This window comes from Dermacentor silvarum, chromosome 5, assembly GCF_013339745.2.
Source record: "Dermacentor silvarum isolate Dsil-2018 chromosome 5, BIME_Dsil_1.4, whole genome shotgun sequence".
Taxonomy (NCBI): domain Eukaryota; kingdom Metazoa; phylum Arthropoda; class Arachnida; order Ixodida; family Ixodidae; genus Dermacentor; species Dermacentor silvarum.
The window spans coordinates 23,041,162-23,057,516 of NC_051158.1; the positions used below are offsets into that span (position 1 = coordinate 23,041,162).

The 16,355-nt window shown below is 46.6% G+C and overlaps 1 protein-coding gene across 1 annotated transcript in view; it reads right to left on the reverse strand.

Annotated features, from left to right (window-relative positions):
• Positions 1–11,201, reverse strand: part of LOC119454003 (dehydrogenase/reductase SDR family member 4-like 2) — a 35,471-nt gene extending 24,270 nt beyond the window's left edge. Inside the window, exon 1 of the mRNA XM_037716021.2 lies at positions 10,845–11,201. Coding sequence (XP_037571949.2) covers positions 10,845–11,023 — 179 coding nt within the window. The 5' untranslated portion in view covers positions 11,024–11,201. The remainder of the gene's footprint in view (positions 1–10,844) is intronic.
• Between the last annotated feature and the right edge of the window lie 5,154 nt (positions 11,202–16,355).

A 16,355-nucleotide genomic window follows, 5' to 3' on the forward strand; every position in this document is an offset into this window, starting at 1 on the left:
ATGATTAATTGCGCTCCGTATCGAGAGCACGACCCGTGTTCCGCTACGACGAATTCTAAACAAAATAGAAAATTTGGTGAGAAGGTACAAGCTGAGAATTTCGAACTGTAGCGCAAAAAAAAAAAAAAAAAAACCCGCACAAGCACTCCGTACAGAGGGTTACCAGCAAAGCTGAAACGTGCGGCCCCGGTGTTGTCACTGGGTTAATTCCGACGCTTAATTCATTAAAGTCTTTCTCAATTATTGGTTACGTCTTTGTGTTTCTTGAAGAGTTTACACAGACGTTCGGCAGCGCCGGAGTGAACGACGTCACTGACGTTATGCCCGCAGTCCGCCGTTTTGTCGCCCCCCCCCCCCCCCCCCCTTTGCCGCTTGCCATTCTTCGAAATTACACTGTTTCAAAATTAAACATGTCCGTCACGTAAGACAACGAATGGCTCATACGCCCGTGCGTACGACAGAAGCGAAATTCCACGCTGGAATGATGAGCGGCAACGCACCCAGCTGTGGAAGACGACGACGACGACGCTCGAGCCATTGCTGATGATGATAGTTTCTGCGTACAGGCGACGGACGGACGAATCTGCTAGCCATATACAGCTTCGGTTTAAAGGGCGAAGCACAAGTACTGTAGCACAAGGGAAGAGGACACACGCACGATCGCTCAACTTTTAGCTGAATTTTTATTAAGAAATCAAGAACTGAAATCAATACAAGAATTGCGCATGCACGCGCGGAACACCACCACTTTCACGAAGAACAAAAGAAAGAAATTTTCGAAAAATAAAGACCTGTCACTTTAACATTAAACCAGAACGACTCGCCAGAAGTGCGAATTCTAAACGTTCTCACGATAGCGTTTTTTTTTTTTTTTAAAGATATGTAAAAGAAACGAGACTGCGCTAGGAAAGTTACGTTCGATACTTTCACGCCCAAAACATAACTTATGTCCCCACCTTTGACAACGCATTTCTAGAAAAGAAAATTCGTTTCTCTGTTCTCCACATTTCGAAAACGTTTATCATTTTCAACATTATCCAGCAAAAATAACTATATTTCCACCTTTACCTGTTCAAAACTTGGAAGGATTTTCCAAACATCTCCATTCATTCGAAACCCATGGCATGAAATTCTAGAAAGTGCAATTTTACCAAAAAATAATACTACCATTGGTAATTTATGAAATTATTGTATAGTACGTGTAAGACGCCTATGCGAGCCTGTGTCGTAATCGTGATCACGTCGTAATCAGCGACGTAATCGTGTTTTCTGCCGAAAATTTACTCCAGCAGCGAAGTAGAATACATTTGCTTACTGCGATGTTACTCTAGGTCCGTTCGATTCGCCTGCACCACTGTGAACCAGTTCACGGTGGTTCACGAGAAGTTCAGAAATTGTGCAGCTCGATTTCTGTGGTGCAGGCACAGCGCGACACTCGAAACGAATGCCAAGGTGCAGACGCGGTGCAGGCGTTATGTTATGTCCGACTAATGTGCACGGAGTGCGTAAGTTTAGAGGTCCTGAACTGCAGATATGATCGAATTCTGGGGCGTAAATACACACCACACTTGCGTAGACACATCAGACGTGCATAAGCGGGGTTTTAACGGCGCTCGCGCCCATGTGCTGTGTCGTCTGCTGCGCTGCTGCCGCGCACCTGTACGCCTGCACCAAGGCGGCACCGACAGTGGAGTGGGTGCAGCAAAATCATGAACCAGCCCTGCACCTTTCATGCACCTTTTGAAACGAACGGCGTGGTTCAGCGGGCGCCATTGCTGCACCGCTGAAACGAATGGCAAGGTGCAGCACCTCGTGAACTGGTTCAGGCGGTGCAGGCGAATCGAACGTACCTTACGTGTTCGTCTGGTCGAGCTCTGCGCCGCCTGGTGGTCGCACGGTGCAGGCCGTTCACGTTTGTATGGCCTCCGAAATTTCCGCAAAACGAACCTGCGCGCGCGAATCTCGAAGGCCACGGCGTTTGTTCCGCCGCTTATTCGGCAAAACGCCCAGGCCGCTTGCGCTAACCGGAATACAGGACACGCTAAAGCTCTATACCGAAGTGCGGTATCTATTGACCCTTTTCGCGGCGATCCCGTGGGCGCTGCCATGTTTGATCACGTGGTGACGCGTCCATTGCATGCCTCAACTGCCTCCGTTGCCTCCTCGTTTACAATGGAAGTGTATGACGCCGGCGCGTCTTAGAAAACCTCTGTTTTTCGGAGATATCGTAGACGGTTACTAGGTGGACGACACGAAGCTTTGATCACAGCTTCAGACAACATGCAAAAACGCTTTCGGAGCTTATTAAGGTATGTCCAAACGGCGCAAGCAGCGTATATGGTGCTTGTTCTTGAAGCGGGGCTAAATGTGTATTTCAAACTATCCAAGCTTTGCGATTATGAATTTAGTCAGGATTAGTGTGTTTTGCTCTTTGTTCTTTATTCGGCAAATATTTTGATGCAGTGGCTTGTCACTTTCTGACTCAGTGAAGTTCCTCGGTGCAGCCACTATCTGATTATTTTCTGCCTAATCGCTTGCGGGTGTGCTCAGTTCCGATAAATTTGTTCTTGCTGCGCACAAGGCTTGCAACGTAGCTGTTTTGTACATTCTAATACCTTGTAGCAAATATATATTACAGCTAGTAACTCGCTTACTCTTGTGGACCGTCACGAAAAATTCAGCTTCGACCATTCGTGCGCCATAGGTGTAGTCCGTCATTTATTGTGCATATACAGTGCGCATATATTCAAGTGTGCGCCCATTCACTTATTCTTGATACGTCGGCGATAGAGTGGCCGTAAGTTTTCCTGCCATTTGGGACAGATGTGTATAGATAACGTGCGCGAAACTTACTATGACAGGAAGCGGCGCTACGCCCTTTGTCATTGTTTAACGAGTGGTACTCACTCTTTCCGACGTTCTGGGGATGAAGCCCTTTCTTTGAAGGTTAGGTTAGCGATACAAGGCTGGCAGATGAGCAAATTTCTGTATCCTCAAGGAAAGCCGTACATCACTAAGTGCCGGTAACACGTTCGGACAGTAGCAGCAGCGGTCCGCGAACTTGGTCACACAGATTCATTCTATTCCTTAACATGCCAGTCACTATTTTGCAGCCAACTACTGCACATGTCTTCAGTCCACATGATTCAATCTAGAATGATTGGAGCACAGTGTGTTAGCGAAAACTCAGTTGCATTTCCGACAGCTGATCGCACAGAAGCAAGGTAAAAGCGGTAATGGTTTCGTATTCGTGCGCGGTCGCTGAGGAGAGGCATGGCGCACCGACGTGAGCGCCATCTCGTTTCCCTAAAGCAAACTGCTCCGCGAAAAGGGTCAATATATAACGTGTCGTGCTTCGCTGCCCCCGCGCACCTCTTATCGACATTCTTTCATCGACAAGAGTACATTGTTAACGTTAGAAGAGCAACATACGCATAACCTTCGTCCCGGTTACCCAGAAGGCTTAACTATAGGCGAGGAGGTCGTGCGCGTATATCCACTACCTGCCGCTGCAACTTCGGTAACTCAAAACGAGCTTCGCGTCGTTTAAGTTACCAACATTGCGCTAGATATGCATTTTTCTTGTTTAATGCGAGAGCATTATGTGTCCCACGAGGAAGAAAAGCCGGCGCTGTACGCAACGAGTGGTAACAAAATTATCATCAGTGGCGTCATCAGAGTCTCGTATGACGGCAGTAGTAATGTAGAATTAAAGTTAGAACCAGTTAGGGTAAGGTGACTTAGGTTGGAGTATAGAGTGAATTAAGGTGAAGAAAGTGAATTAGAGTGGATTAAGGCGGATTAAAGTGCATTAAGGTTGGTATAAATGAGAGAAACGTGGATTAAGGCGGAGTTGTGAAGGGCACGTGACAATGTATGACGTCACGTATCACGATCGCAACCAATTAGTAGAAGTCGCAATGCCTTCGCATTCAAATCACGTAAGGATACTTAAGTGACTAAATTTTTGTCTTCTTTAGTTACGCTTTATACTTACGTGCTTGCCAACGTTCTGCAACCAATCGGGAACAACCAATTATACAACACATTTATTCGCGTAACAAATTAGAGCGAAAGAAAAGTGATCTGCGTATACGCGATTTGCTTACAGTCGAACCCGGGTATATCGAATCCACATATAACGAATTATTGTGTATAACGAACAGCGGTAATATCCCCTTAAAATTTTGTGTAATGAATTTTGTCTATCGAATTACCTATATGTATCGAACTATTTTGTGATCCCCTTCAGATTCGATATAGCGATGCCACAGGCGACAAAATATACTGTTACCAATTCAACGCCTCGACGACGCGGCGTCCCTCCAAGCGCCGAGACAAGGTCGACCCTCGCGAGTGCGTTCGACCCGCAAGGCCAGAGCCCGCGAAGGACCTGTCTATCGGGCACGCCGTGTGCGTTACGTACACCAAGGCACTTCGTGACGTGTACACGCGCCACGTTCCACACGAGCTCGCCTTGTGTCGTGAAGGTCGTTCCAGCTATTTTCTTGTATTTTTCTGTTCACTGCTGCTGCGAAGACAATGAGCTGCGGCGCTTGCGTCGTTGACCGCTTAGGGATTCAGTACTCGATGAGATTACCTCGCGATTATCGATGCGATGCAGTACTCGATGCGATGCGATACGATGAATTTTGTTACCAGTTGCTTTTTATTGTAGTGTATGTTTCTCCGGTGAGAAACCCTACCGAGCAGACGCGCCAACCCTGGGAAGAAAGGCATAGTAGAATAATGCGCTTCAATGTGCGTATTTGTTGCAGTGAGGTTATTTAGGTACCAATAAAGCCGGTCATCGGCACATCTGCACGGCTAGTACAGATGGCTTTATCAGCCAACTTGTTGCACGCGTGCTGCATATTGTGTGTGTGCAAGACAGCAGCAGCAGCAGCAGTGGCATCCACAGTCAGCACAGTCTAGGAGGGTCGGTAAAGAAGGCTTCTGTTCACACATGCGAAATTCGGCTTGGTCTGCAGCCCTCATGATGTCCACATCGCACGCCTCAACGAGTAACAAACCAATCTCGAAGGCAATGCTTTGCCGTACAGCAATCGACGAAAGCAACCCGGTGACGTCATAACCGCCATGTATTGAACAACACGATACGGACGAAGGCTGCTTGGCATTTCGCATTCTTCAAAATACGGGCCCGTGACGGTGCCAATAAGTGTTGTACTGAACAATTCGGTCCATAACATGCGATTCTGCTACGAAGTATAAGCAAGAATAGAGCAGCGGTAAGCACAAAATGTGCAGAGAAATCACCAGGTAACCACCCCAACCAAGCGCCGCGCGCCGCCCTATCTCGGAGGTCATGCTGAGAAGCGGCGCTGGTGTTTAACGTTCTGGGTTGTGCGTCACTTCCGGCGGGCAAAAATGCCAGCGTCTTCAGTTTCGTACCAAAACGGATATTCTAGCGAGCTTCTAGTGACGCTTCCACTCGTGTTTCAAGCGTAAAATTATGCATAGATCTGCTTACGATATATCTGAAAACTAGGATCTTTACGCTGCCTAAAATTTCATTGAACAGTTTTTCAGCTCCTGGGAAAAGCGGAGCTGTTGAACAGACGACAAACAGAAGGTAACGACACTCCACGTTGGCAGGCACAAAGCATGGAGTTTAACGCAAATCCCTTCTGAGCCTGATTTACGTCGTCTTCGGATCCGTCACACATGTCCTTAACGTTTCCTTCTCAGTGCTAATTTAGGAGTGCAGAAAAATAGGCAAATGGCGTAACCGGTGAAGACAAGACGGTCGCCGCGGTTAACTTTATAGTGGCTAGGACGTTGCGTGCCGCTAAGCTCGAGGTAGCGCGTGCCATCCTGGCCGCGGGTCCGCCCGCGTTATCAACGGGATCAGCCGGCCGTGAACGGTGGGTGATAAGGGTGGCATTGAATCGAGCTGAAGGAACTACAAGATACCAGCGCTGGAGTGGCAACAGCACAACTCTGCAAGGCCATATACTGAGGGCAGATTTAAAAGGGTACACTATAAAGAGGCATATTAAGTTGTGCTGTTAAATAACGCTAATGAAGGTCGCCATTTTCTGTAGCTACGTTCGAGAGTCAAAGGCGCGCAAGAGGAAGTGCTCGGAGGTGCCGGGATACGGACAGACCAGCCCACAGACTACGAACAGTTTATTATGCACGATAAGTTCGATCCACGGGCACCTAATGCATCTAGCTTATTCGCGAAAAGGCCTGCACGCAATAATTAAAATATAATAAAGTAAGGCTAAGCGGCCACATTTAGCGTGATAACAGCTGCCTGGTAAGCCAGGTAGAGACGCAAGAATGGAGAACAAGTGGCGAAACCACCCCTACGTAACTGCACAAGACGGCCATGACGTCGTTACTTTCGACAACGTATAGGCCTAAGTGGGGCCTATAGATAAGTGTTGAAAAAAATTAAATTATGGGGTTTTACGTGCCAAAACTAAGCTCTGATTATGAGGCACGCCGTAGTCGGGGACTCCGGAATAATTTGGACCACCTAGGGTTCTTTAACGTGCACCTGAGTCTAAGACTAGATAAGTGTTTATCGCTAAAAAGGAAACAACAGAAAGGGACTTGTTTTTTTCACGCACGAACGAATGAAACAAGAATTGTGAAATAATACTTTAACAGCCTAAGTTGATTTAGCCTTTCTTTTGAGTACACCTTAAATGTTGTTATAGATCATCGACCATTCGCCCTGAAAACACTTGGCTCACGGCCAACAGCGTTGTTTAATGAAAAATAGCGCTTGTCGCTTTGATGACAGCCTTGGGGAATGAAGGTCCTTGGCTATTATAATACCACAATACTACAGTTCTTATACGTGACATCCACGTTTACGTTTGTTAAAGTACAATCATGTAGTTATGCGTATAGCCGAGTTGGTCCCCTCGTCTGCAAAACTGTAATGCGCGTGCTCTCGGAGTCAAACTTTCAGTACTCTTGACTTCCGTATGGAAATAAGCATGTTTGTACATGCCCGCGCATATTCTGCCCCGCGTGTTGCATTTTCTTTTGTGCCTGCCTTTGTGCTGCAGCCTTTCTCGTTGCCTTTCTTTTTGCGCTGGTCTTTCATTTCTAATACAACGGCTTAACGCTTAACTATAACAGAAGCGAAACAGAAGACAACAGTGACTCACGCCATCAGATACGAAACTATCGCGAGCCCTATATATGCACAACTTATTTACCGCGCAAGGTCTTTCTCAGCTTGATCTGGTATCTCCACTACTGACCTCACGAGGTTTCCTCGACCGACGCATTAATAACACTCTAGCAGCGACAATAAGCGGGGGGGGGGGGGGGGGGGGGGAGCGGGAAACAGAAGACACTTCGAAGGACAACCAGAAGGTGTACAAGGCGAGCGTAGTTTCGGTTACAATAACCCGAGGAGCTTCCTACGAAACGTCAAACACGAAACAGCACCTTCAGTTAGCTGCAGATATTTTCCTAAATATGTAATGAAGTTTGCATTGACTGATTGGTTGAAACATTGTTTACGACCGGGCCGAAAAGAAACGAAAACTTTCCGGCAGTGTGCAAGGCGTTCATCTGTGCCCCACCTCCATCCCCAAGTCCACCAGCACCACAATGTTCTTTTAGTTCTAAATTTTATTTCCGCGTCATTCGATAGTGCAAACTATTGAACTTGAGCAAAAGTTCACACAAGGCATTTTATAACTTTTTTTTTTCTCTCTCGAACCGAGCCGCCTACGTCGCTACATTCTTGAGCAAGATTTCGCACCTTTCCAAGCATGGTAACTGAGAGGATACGGCGCTTTGAGAGCGTCTATTGAAGGTTAGAAAACAAAAAGAATAGGTATTCATTGTGCTTTCTATATATAGCGGAAAGCAGACAAGTTTCCTATCGCGCATACGGGCACGCACTTCTGCTCTTCGTCTGTTTTTCTTCTGCTCATCGTCTGTTCCTCGTCTTGCCTTAGCGCCTTCTTTATTTTATTTCTCCAACAGCACCCTCATTGCATGCGGCACGGCTCTTCGAGATTTCACGCCGACCGAAGCACCGCACGCAATGCACCAGGCGAATAGAAAAATTTCCGCTCCTGCATGCGCTAAGCGAGAGGTGCAGAAAAAAAAAAAAGAATGAACAGACAAATGTGAAGGTAAAACTGCGAGAACTATTCGTTCAGCTTCGCTGCGTCGCAAGGTCCCCCTCCCTACCGCGTCCATTTCAAGGACGAATTTCAAAACGTTGTTGCATAACAAAACAGGCGGGGGGGAACTTGTATTTCTTATTATTCGTTCCCCGAAGCAATCGACGACGATTTAGAACGACGATCTTAATCACCCCGTACTTTGGGCGCTCGCTCAAGGGCGCGATATATCCACGCGAGTGCCCAAGATCATACGGGGTCCATCGACGGAGCCGATCTGCTAGGGGTGACGCAAGGACACCTGATAGGTCGGGCGTTTCGAATCGGATATGAGCGCAGAAATGGATAAACGGAACTGAGGGTCAGGTGCGTTGTACCAAGGACTGAGTGTATGCAGGGTTACGAAAGTCACACAACGACACGCGCGGTTGACATACTCGAAAGTCGGTCAGGAAGAGAAAAACGATCGGGTGTTCACTGAAGACGAGGAAACGCTGACACTAAATGCCTTCGTCTGTCGTGTCGTATATGAATAGTTGTCGAGGAAACGGTCATGCAATAAGAGTGTTGCATTAGCGTGTGTGCAAGCAGTCTTAGTTTCGTAACTGTATGACAGTTTCTTACGGCCTTTCGTAAGACAAAGTCATTGGTGAAAGCGATGGACAAGAGCGCGTCGACTAGTGCACCACGCTTCCTATAATTAATTCGACAGGCGCACCTAGAAGACTTTGGGCTGCTAAAGGAACCTGACAGGCTCTAAAAATGCCGCAGCGTTAGGCCAGAGAAAGAACTTAACTGGCTTTACATTACCGTCGATGTGTGTATAGGGCATACGGACCATTTAAGTCTCAGTCGGAGGGGGACAAGATCTAGGAAAGACTGGGCTGCTTAAAGAAATGTGAAAAGTTCTGAAAGGCTGGAGCTTTAGGTTAGATAAAGAACTTATTGACTTTACGTTATCGTCTAGGCGTGTGCAGGCTACGCAAACCATTTCAGACTCGTTCGGAGGTCGATGACACCTTGAGGCACTCGACTGATAAAATAAATGTGAAAGGCCGCCGTAAAATGTGTGACAGTGAAAGAAGTCAAGAAAGGCTTCGACATAATGTTAACAATCGCGCTAGTCTATTGCTTCTTCAAAATAATATAGCTTGTATGTAGAAGGTAGCTTACTCGCCCTGCCGATCTAAGCCGATCAGCCGCAGATTTGACTTGAAACCAACACCAGACTGCTCTCGCGCTTCACAAGCCTTTAGGAAAACGAACGCAAAATCGCAAGATCTTCAATGAGGCTTATGCGCACTATCAACCTTCCCGATTACACTCCCCCACTACCCTAATCCCCCTCAAGGTCTGTGACTGCAGACTTACTTCGTTTCCGATGTCAAATCGCCAGGCGGATATCTGTTGCATAACAATTAAGGTCAACTACGGCACGTTGCAGCCACAACTAGAAGAGCGCGAAAAGCTTTCCGTCTCCCTTTTCTAGTGCGGCGAGTTCGCTATCGGTTGCCTTCTGCTCGCAGCTGAAACCGGGAAAATTACAGGAAGATGCAAAGCAGGCCAAGTTCAGCTTAAGCGAAGCATATATTCGCCGCCGGGCATTTGCATGAAGCAAGGGCGAACTGGCGTCCAAGATTGCATCACCGGCAGCAAAGTTGTGTTTTGCATCTCGTACGTGTACAGACCAGACTTTCTCGTCGTCTGCTTCGCCGAAAGTGTATTACTAATCGGCGTCTAAAACGAAAGCATTCGTCTGTTCAAAGCACTCAGGCGATGAGCTCGCAGTAGACGCCCGAAAATTTAACTTGCGCATTTCGATGTACGCACTGCTTTGGCTACACGCCGTTAGATACATGCACCCGCGTAACCCGAGTTCTTATCGGCAGCCCCGGTTATCAACTACGCAGCGTTATCAAGGATTCCTCAAGTGCTACACCGAAAACGAGAGAAAAAGAAAAAAAAATATCCACACGGCAGAATGTATTGAGACGGCTGTCTCAGGTGGTACGTATTACAGTACACTCCAAAAGTTTATGCACCGCTGTACCCAAGAAACAGTACGTATTTCCACCACCTGGGTAGTACGAGTAGTACGTGGAAGCAACGTAGTGCTCTATGGTTTCGTTCACTACGGTCACAAACTGCTCGGAAATTCAAAACTTTTCTCACACACGGCGGCCCGTAAACTTTTAACGCCGACTGTTACAACAGTACGCTCGCAACAAACCCCCCTGTCGTCGTAGTCGCGAACGTTCCGCAAAGCACCGCGTGACCGAAAAAACACTTTCGGACCGCCGTAACAAACCCCCAACTTTCTCGGCACGCTACCGAAGCGGCTACGTCAGTCAAGCGAGGGGTCGCACTCGAACGGTTACGAACAAAAAAAAAAAAGAAAGCAAACTGCCGAATCGCACGGACCGCTGCATTCGACGACGAAAGGGAAACGGCGCCACTCCGCGCTTCTGTGTGGTGTGACTTGCCACTGCCACAGTCACAAAACTGCAAACATCCTTCTATCGCACGGTTCCCGTCCACGCGCTGTCGTCAGCTGCTCAAACAACGCCCGCCAGAGCCGGCAACCAAGCCGGCGGCGATAAAAGGAAAATATGTACGGAAAAGATTAGTTGATACCCACTCGGGCACTGTCCTCCCGTCGTACTCGTACGCTAAAGAAACGTCGCGAAACGTCAGAGCTCGAAAGGTCCGTCCGCTCACCCTTCCGTAGACGCCGTTACGATGGCAACTTTCCCGGCAAGTTTCTTGGCGCTCGAAGCGGTCGACATCGACGCCCGGGCAATCGGCGTGGCGCTGGACGAAGAAATCCGAGTCAAAGTGGAGAGCATGTGTACGGTACCCATGTTGCGAGCTTCGTTGATCAAGTCACCGCGTAACATTCAACGGTCGAACCGCGCACCGGTTGAGACGAACGGACTGCAACGACGCTGGCTCAATTTTTGCCACCAGCGCGGCAGTCACGAGACGTTTTTGTTCAAGTTCAGAGGAGAGACGGACGAACAAGCCCACTCGCCCATACGACTCGCCCTATCCGCTGCTGCACTCAACCTGCATGTGGAAAGTCCTTGACGCTCGCAGCGCCGCTAGAGTGTCACGCGGACAAACTAACAACTAGCGAGACAGGAAAAATATTCTGGTGCGTCGGCAGAAGCGCGGGCTTTTTGAAAGAAGTCATAAGTGATGTTTCTTTTTTTTTTCTTTTTTTTTTTTTTACAGCTAAGCTTTTAAGGGCTCAGTCTCAGATGGTTGTGTCCGCGTGCAGAAAAAACTCTCATTGGTTCAAACATTTTTTTGTTTCGTACTTTTAATATTTGAGAAGGTTTAACATAAAAGGCATGCGCTGCCGGTGTATTGTTTCATGACATTTGTTTCTGGGCTGTCATTCTCAGAATACCGAGGAGCTGTATAAACTTGGACTGCCGGCAGTGCACCAGCAACGCGCAGAACTGTCTCAAAATACCGAGGAGCTGTATAAACTTAGACATGCAGCAGCACCAGCAGTGCGCAGAACTGTTGTCGACGGCGGCGGCGTTTTTCCCGCGTTCCCACCGAACGCGCGCGGCGTTGGTGACGTGTTTATGAAGAACGTGCCAACCTTTGCCGTACACCCTATGGCGGTGTACCGTAGCGACCATAAGGCCATGGTCCCTGTGGTCACTAAATAAATGAAAACCACCGGATAATATATTTTTCTCATTCCGTAATAGTTCAAATAACCAATTACACCATAACATCTTAATAGTCATAATTGAAAATACATAATTTCCACCATAGTACAGCTTCGCTGATCTTCCATCTCCACCCCAGTGGAAGGGCTGACAGTTTTTTTTTTTTTGTTTATCTATCAAATATTACATGAGGAAGGCGACTATGTACAGCTGTGTGCAATAAAATAAATAAAATAAAATAAGTGACCAGGTCATCGGAAAAAAAAAGGAAATTGATCGCTTGCGCTGGACACTTCGCGCGACGAGGTTTTTACAAATACCGACATATGTTTTCGAAGTTCCTTATCGCACACGAAAAGACGACGCTTAGAAAGAATATTTCTAATTCGATACTATAGTTTGTTTTGAAGCGCCGGACTTGGTGGTGATATACATTACTGTGACGTCATGACAACGAGCAAAAGAGCAAAAATTGAAGTCGTGTATCAGTAATAAGGCTAAGTATGACGACGTTGCTCATAATAAAAAAAAACAGATTTCAGGTACTGTGACAATCGATGTTATGCGAAGCACTTTGCTGGTAAGTGGTTACCCCTGCAGCATCGTTAGAGATTACGCTAAGTGTTACCATGCAGACCAACGTGTTTTTTTGTTTTTTTTTTTTAATCCTCGATCACTTTTCAAGCCACCGCTTTGTGCAGGTTGTATAGACTGAGGATTGGAGATGCTTTCAGCGTAGGTCGAAGCACCGACATCGAAATGTTTAATACTTCAATCCTGCAAATAAATCCCTCCATCGCCGCTGACCGCATCATAGCCCAGTGGCGCTCACCAGAAGTATAAAACAAAGCTGCAGTTAGCCACTTCACTGCAGCAACGACGTGATAAATGAAGATTTTATTTTATTTTTGTTTGCTGAACTTTTTGTATTATGGCAAACCAGGCAAAGGCAAGTCCAGAAGCATCTATATACTTTAATGACCCAGTGTTCGTTGCTCCTTCGGCTGTCTATGGTTCCGGGGTGATCTTGCGCAAAACATGGCCGGTCTCGAAACATAACCTCGCAAAAACTTGGCCTAACCGAGGTAAAGCTAGGTGAGGTTGCCAGCTTCGCTGTTTGCCCAGTCTTCGCACCCCTAGTGGGAAGCTGGCCCTAGTTTTTTTTTTTTTTTTTTTACTATGGTAACAACGTCATCAGCACACCGGAGTAACCGTAGTCCGCGAACATCGAACATGTCGGCAACCGTGCAGTGCGAACTACCGCTACGTAGGTGTTTCGGGCTCTCGCTATTGGCTGCGAGGGGTTTCGTCAGTGGGTGAAAGAAACGGGGACATAAGACAGCGCAAAATTTGACTTCAGGGCAAGCATTTTTCTTCTTCTATGTTGAAATATATTTGCTGAATAACTCTCTTGCTGAATAACACTCTTTTGCTGAAATATATTTTGCTGAATAACACCTATAGCTGCCTTTGTTGTTGCATTAATCTCTCCAACCGTCAATCTACGCAACCCGCGAGCGAAAGACGGTGGCTTGAAAGTATTCGGGGGCCCCTATACGTGTCTAACGCGAGCGTGCATGTGACGACGGCGTGATTTCTACTAGAAATAATTTCCAATAGAAACGAGATTCAACATTTATGCCAAGTTTCGTTTACAGGGAAGGCAAGCTCTTTTTCAAGCTCTTCAGTAAATTTGGTCTTGCGTTTCGGCATTATTCCATCTGTTTCCACCCCCACAGCGTGACAATCAAAAGAGATCTTATTTTATTTGAAAAATACTGTCAGCCTTGCACAGGACCTTTACAGGAGGTGGGACATAAAGTACACGCATAAGTAGATGTGGTACACATATTTGCATCAACAACAACAACTTGTACAATAAACAAGCCATTACGCCTCGTAAAAAAATGAAGGCCAAATAGTGACAATATACAAGCGGTTACTATCACGCCTACTAAACAGACAAGTAAATCAATACATATCACTATGCTTATTGTGTGCCGAAGTAGGATTCAATTTTAGCCACGAAGTTGTCAACATAGTCCGTTTCGACAATGTCCCGTGGTAACGCGTTCCATATCTGTATAGACATCAGAAGAAAAGAGAATTTGAATATGTAGCAGCGTGTGACGTATGGCCACCGAGATGGGGGGGGGGGGGGGGGTCCAAGTGCTGGTTTTTATCTATCTTAACACAGTCCTGATAACGCATGACGATGAACTTCATTGCAGCCACACGTCGTCGACAAGCAAGTGTGGGTATTCCAGCTACATTCCGGAGAGCACTAACGCTATCGTAGCGAAAATACTTAGCATAAATGAACCGTAGTGCTTTATTTCGGATACTTTCTAACCTATAGAAAGATAGTAACCTATCTATGTCGGACGATTACTCTTCGGATGTTCGCGAAAAGCGGAAAAAGTTATGGCAGTCTGTCAGAGATAACCGTGCAAACGGCGAAAAAGTAACCTTGGTATTCGACAAAATAAAGATAAACAATGTACGTGTGGGATGGTCCAGAAAAAAAAAAAAAGAGAGAATCTCGGTAAGACATGCACAGGGAGGCATTGTTACACGTAGTAATGTTACAGCCCTCTGATGTACAGAAAATGTGGCACCACGCTTGTTACTCTGTTTTAATGTCCGTAGCATTGTTAATAAAGCTGGCAAGTTGGAAGAAATTTTACTGCTGTACTCCCAGGATGTTATTATATTTACTGAAACTTAACTCTACCCATAAAATCATGAATCGGAAGTAAGGCTGCTCTCGTATACATTAATGCGCACTGATCGAAACGGGTGCGGAGGCGGAGTAACTATCGCGATAAATAATCGCCTACTTTTCCAGCGGGAAACCGGCATAGCAAACCGCGAGCGTACCTGGTGTTCAGTTAAACTTAATGACTATTCACTCTTAATAGGGGCTATCTACAGATGCCCAGGAGCTCCTGAGGAATATTTATCAGAAGTGCATGATTATTTACACAGCAAAACGGATTCTCGTACCAAGATGCTAATAACAGGTGATTTTAACTTACCTGACATAAACTGGGAGCAACTCACTGTAGGTACAAAAGAAAAGCACAGCTGTGAGCGACTATTAGATATAATGTTCAGTTTTTCATTATCCCAGATTATCAAAGAACCGACACTTGTGCAGGAAAGCACTTCCTCAGTGCTGGATCTGGCTCTCGTGTCTGGATCGTTATCAATGGATATTAGCATAGAAGAAGGTATCTCAGACCACAAAACGTTAGTGTTGATAGTTCGTAACTTAGACGTAAGCACCAATCATAACAATAAAACTTCGCGTATCCCAATTAAAGACTACAACCGAGCTGCTGATGAGAGCATAATAGACTATTTAGATGAGGTGCTAGATGATATCTCACTTCATCCTAGCGACTCTGTTAATGAACTGTGGTTAAAATTCAAACAAACAATTAGACATTTCGAAAAAAGTTTCATACCAACAAAGCTCAAAAGAACTAGACGAAGGTCCCCTTGAATGACGCGCCGGATAATTCACCTTGAACGGAAACTGAAGAGAAAGAGGAAGAAGATAACCGTGAAGATATAGCTGAGCTCTCGCGAAATCTTAAGTCAGAAATTTAAACATGCAAGGAGTAACTTCTTTTCCATTGTGCGCCCGACGGTGCCACCGAGCCCACTCAATGGCACGAAGATGGCACGAAGACAGTGGTCAGTGTGCTTTGGCTTGGCTACGACTTGTTAGCCAACCTACTGAGAAGTTCGTTGTAGCCGGATCGAGAAAACATACGAGCCGCAATCGGTAGCGCCTTCAAGGAAGGGTGCAATCTCGTAACGGATCGGTTAAGCGAACCGTTCGGTTGCGTCCGCGTGGCTGATCAGAATCGCGGTTTTTTTCTTCAGAAAAAGTGCACATCTGACCAAACAAATAACAGTTCGCTTTGCAAACTCTGCCTCACAAAGGTGGCGCCACCACACCCGAAAAAGTGATGAGCCGATTCGGCACCACCAGGCAGGCATTGCGGAAAAACATGAGTTCCGAGAGGTCAAAGCGGGACAAAGCACCTTCTCATACGTTAGCCGTGCGACAGTAAGACAACGACGACAAAGCAAGCGGAACATGTCCCGATTTAGGCGGGACGTGTTCCGCTTGCTTTGTCGTCGTTGCCAATTTACTCAAAGAGGTGGTTGGCTTTAGCACGGGAGGAGTACGTGTGTGATCATGTTCTATGGTGGTTAGAGCATGGGCCTGCTGGCACTCGAAGGCAGACGTTCAGTTCCAGTTCCACTGTCGCTCATGCATTCCTTTGAAAGGATTTGAGACATCAATTTTGTGGCTTGCGCGTTCTTTGTTTCAAACGTTTCTTATTGCTCCATGCATGATACCTCGGTAAATAACTTAATATCGCATTATTTATGTGAACGATTTTCGGTTTCAGTTTCTGGGCGCCGAATTGGGCCGTGACGTCACTGTCTAGGAAGCTTCGTCACCTGGGTCCACAAAGCTGTGACGCATGCACTGCTGCATCGTCTGCTCTCGCACACACGTTCT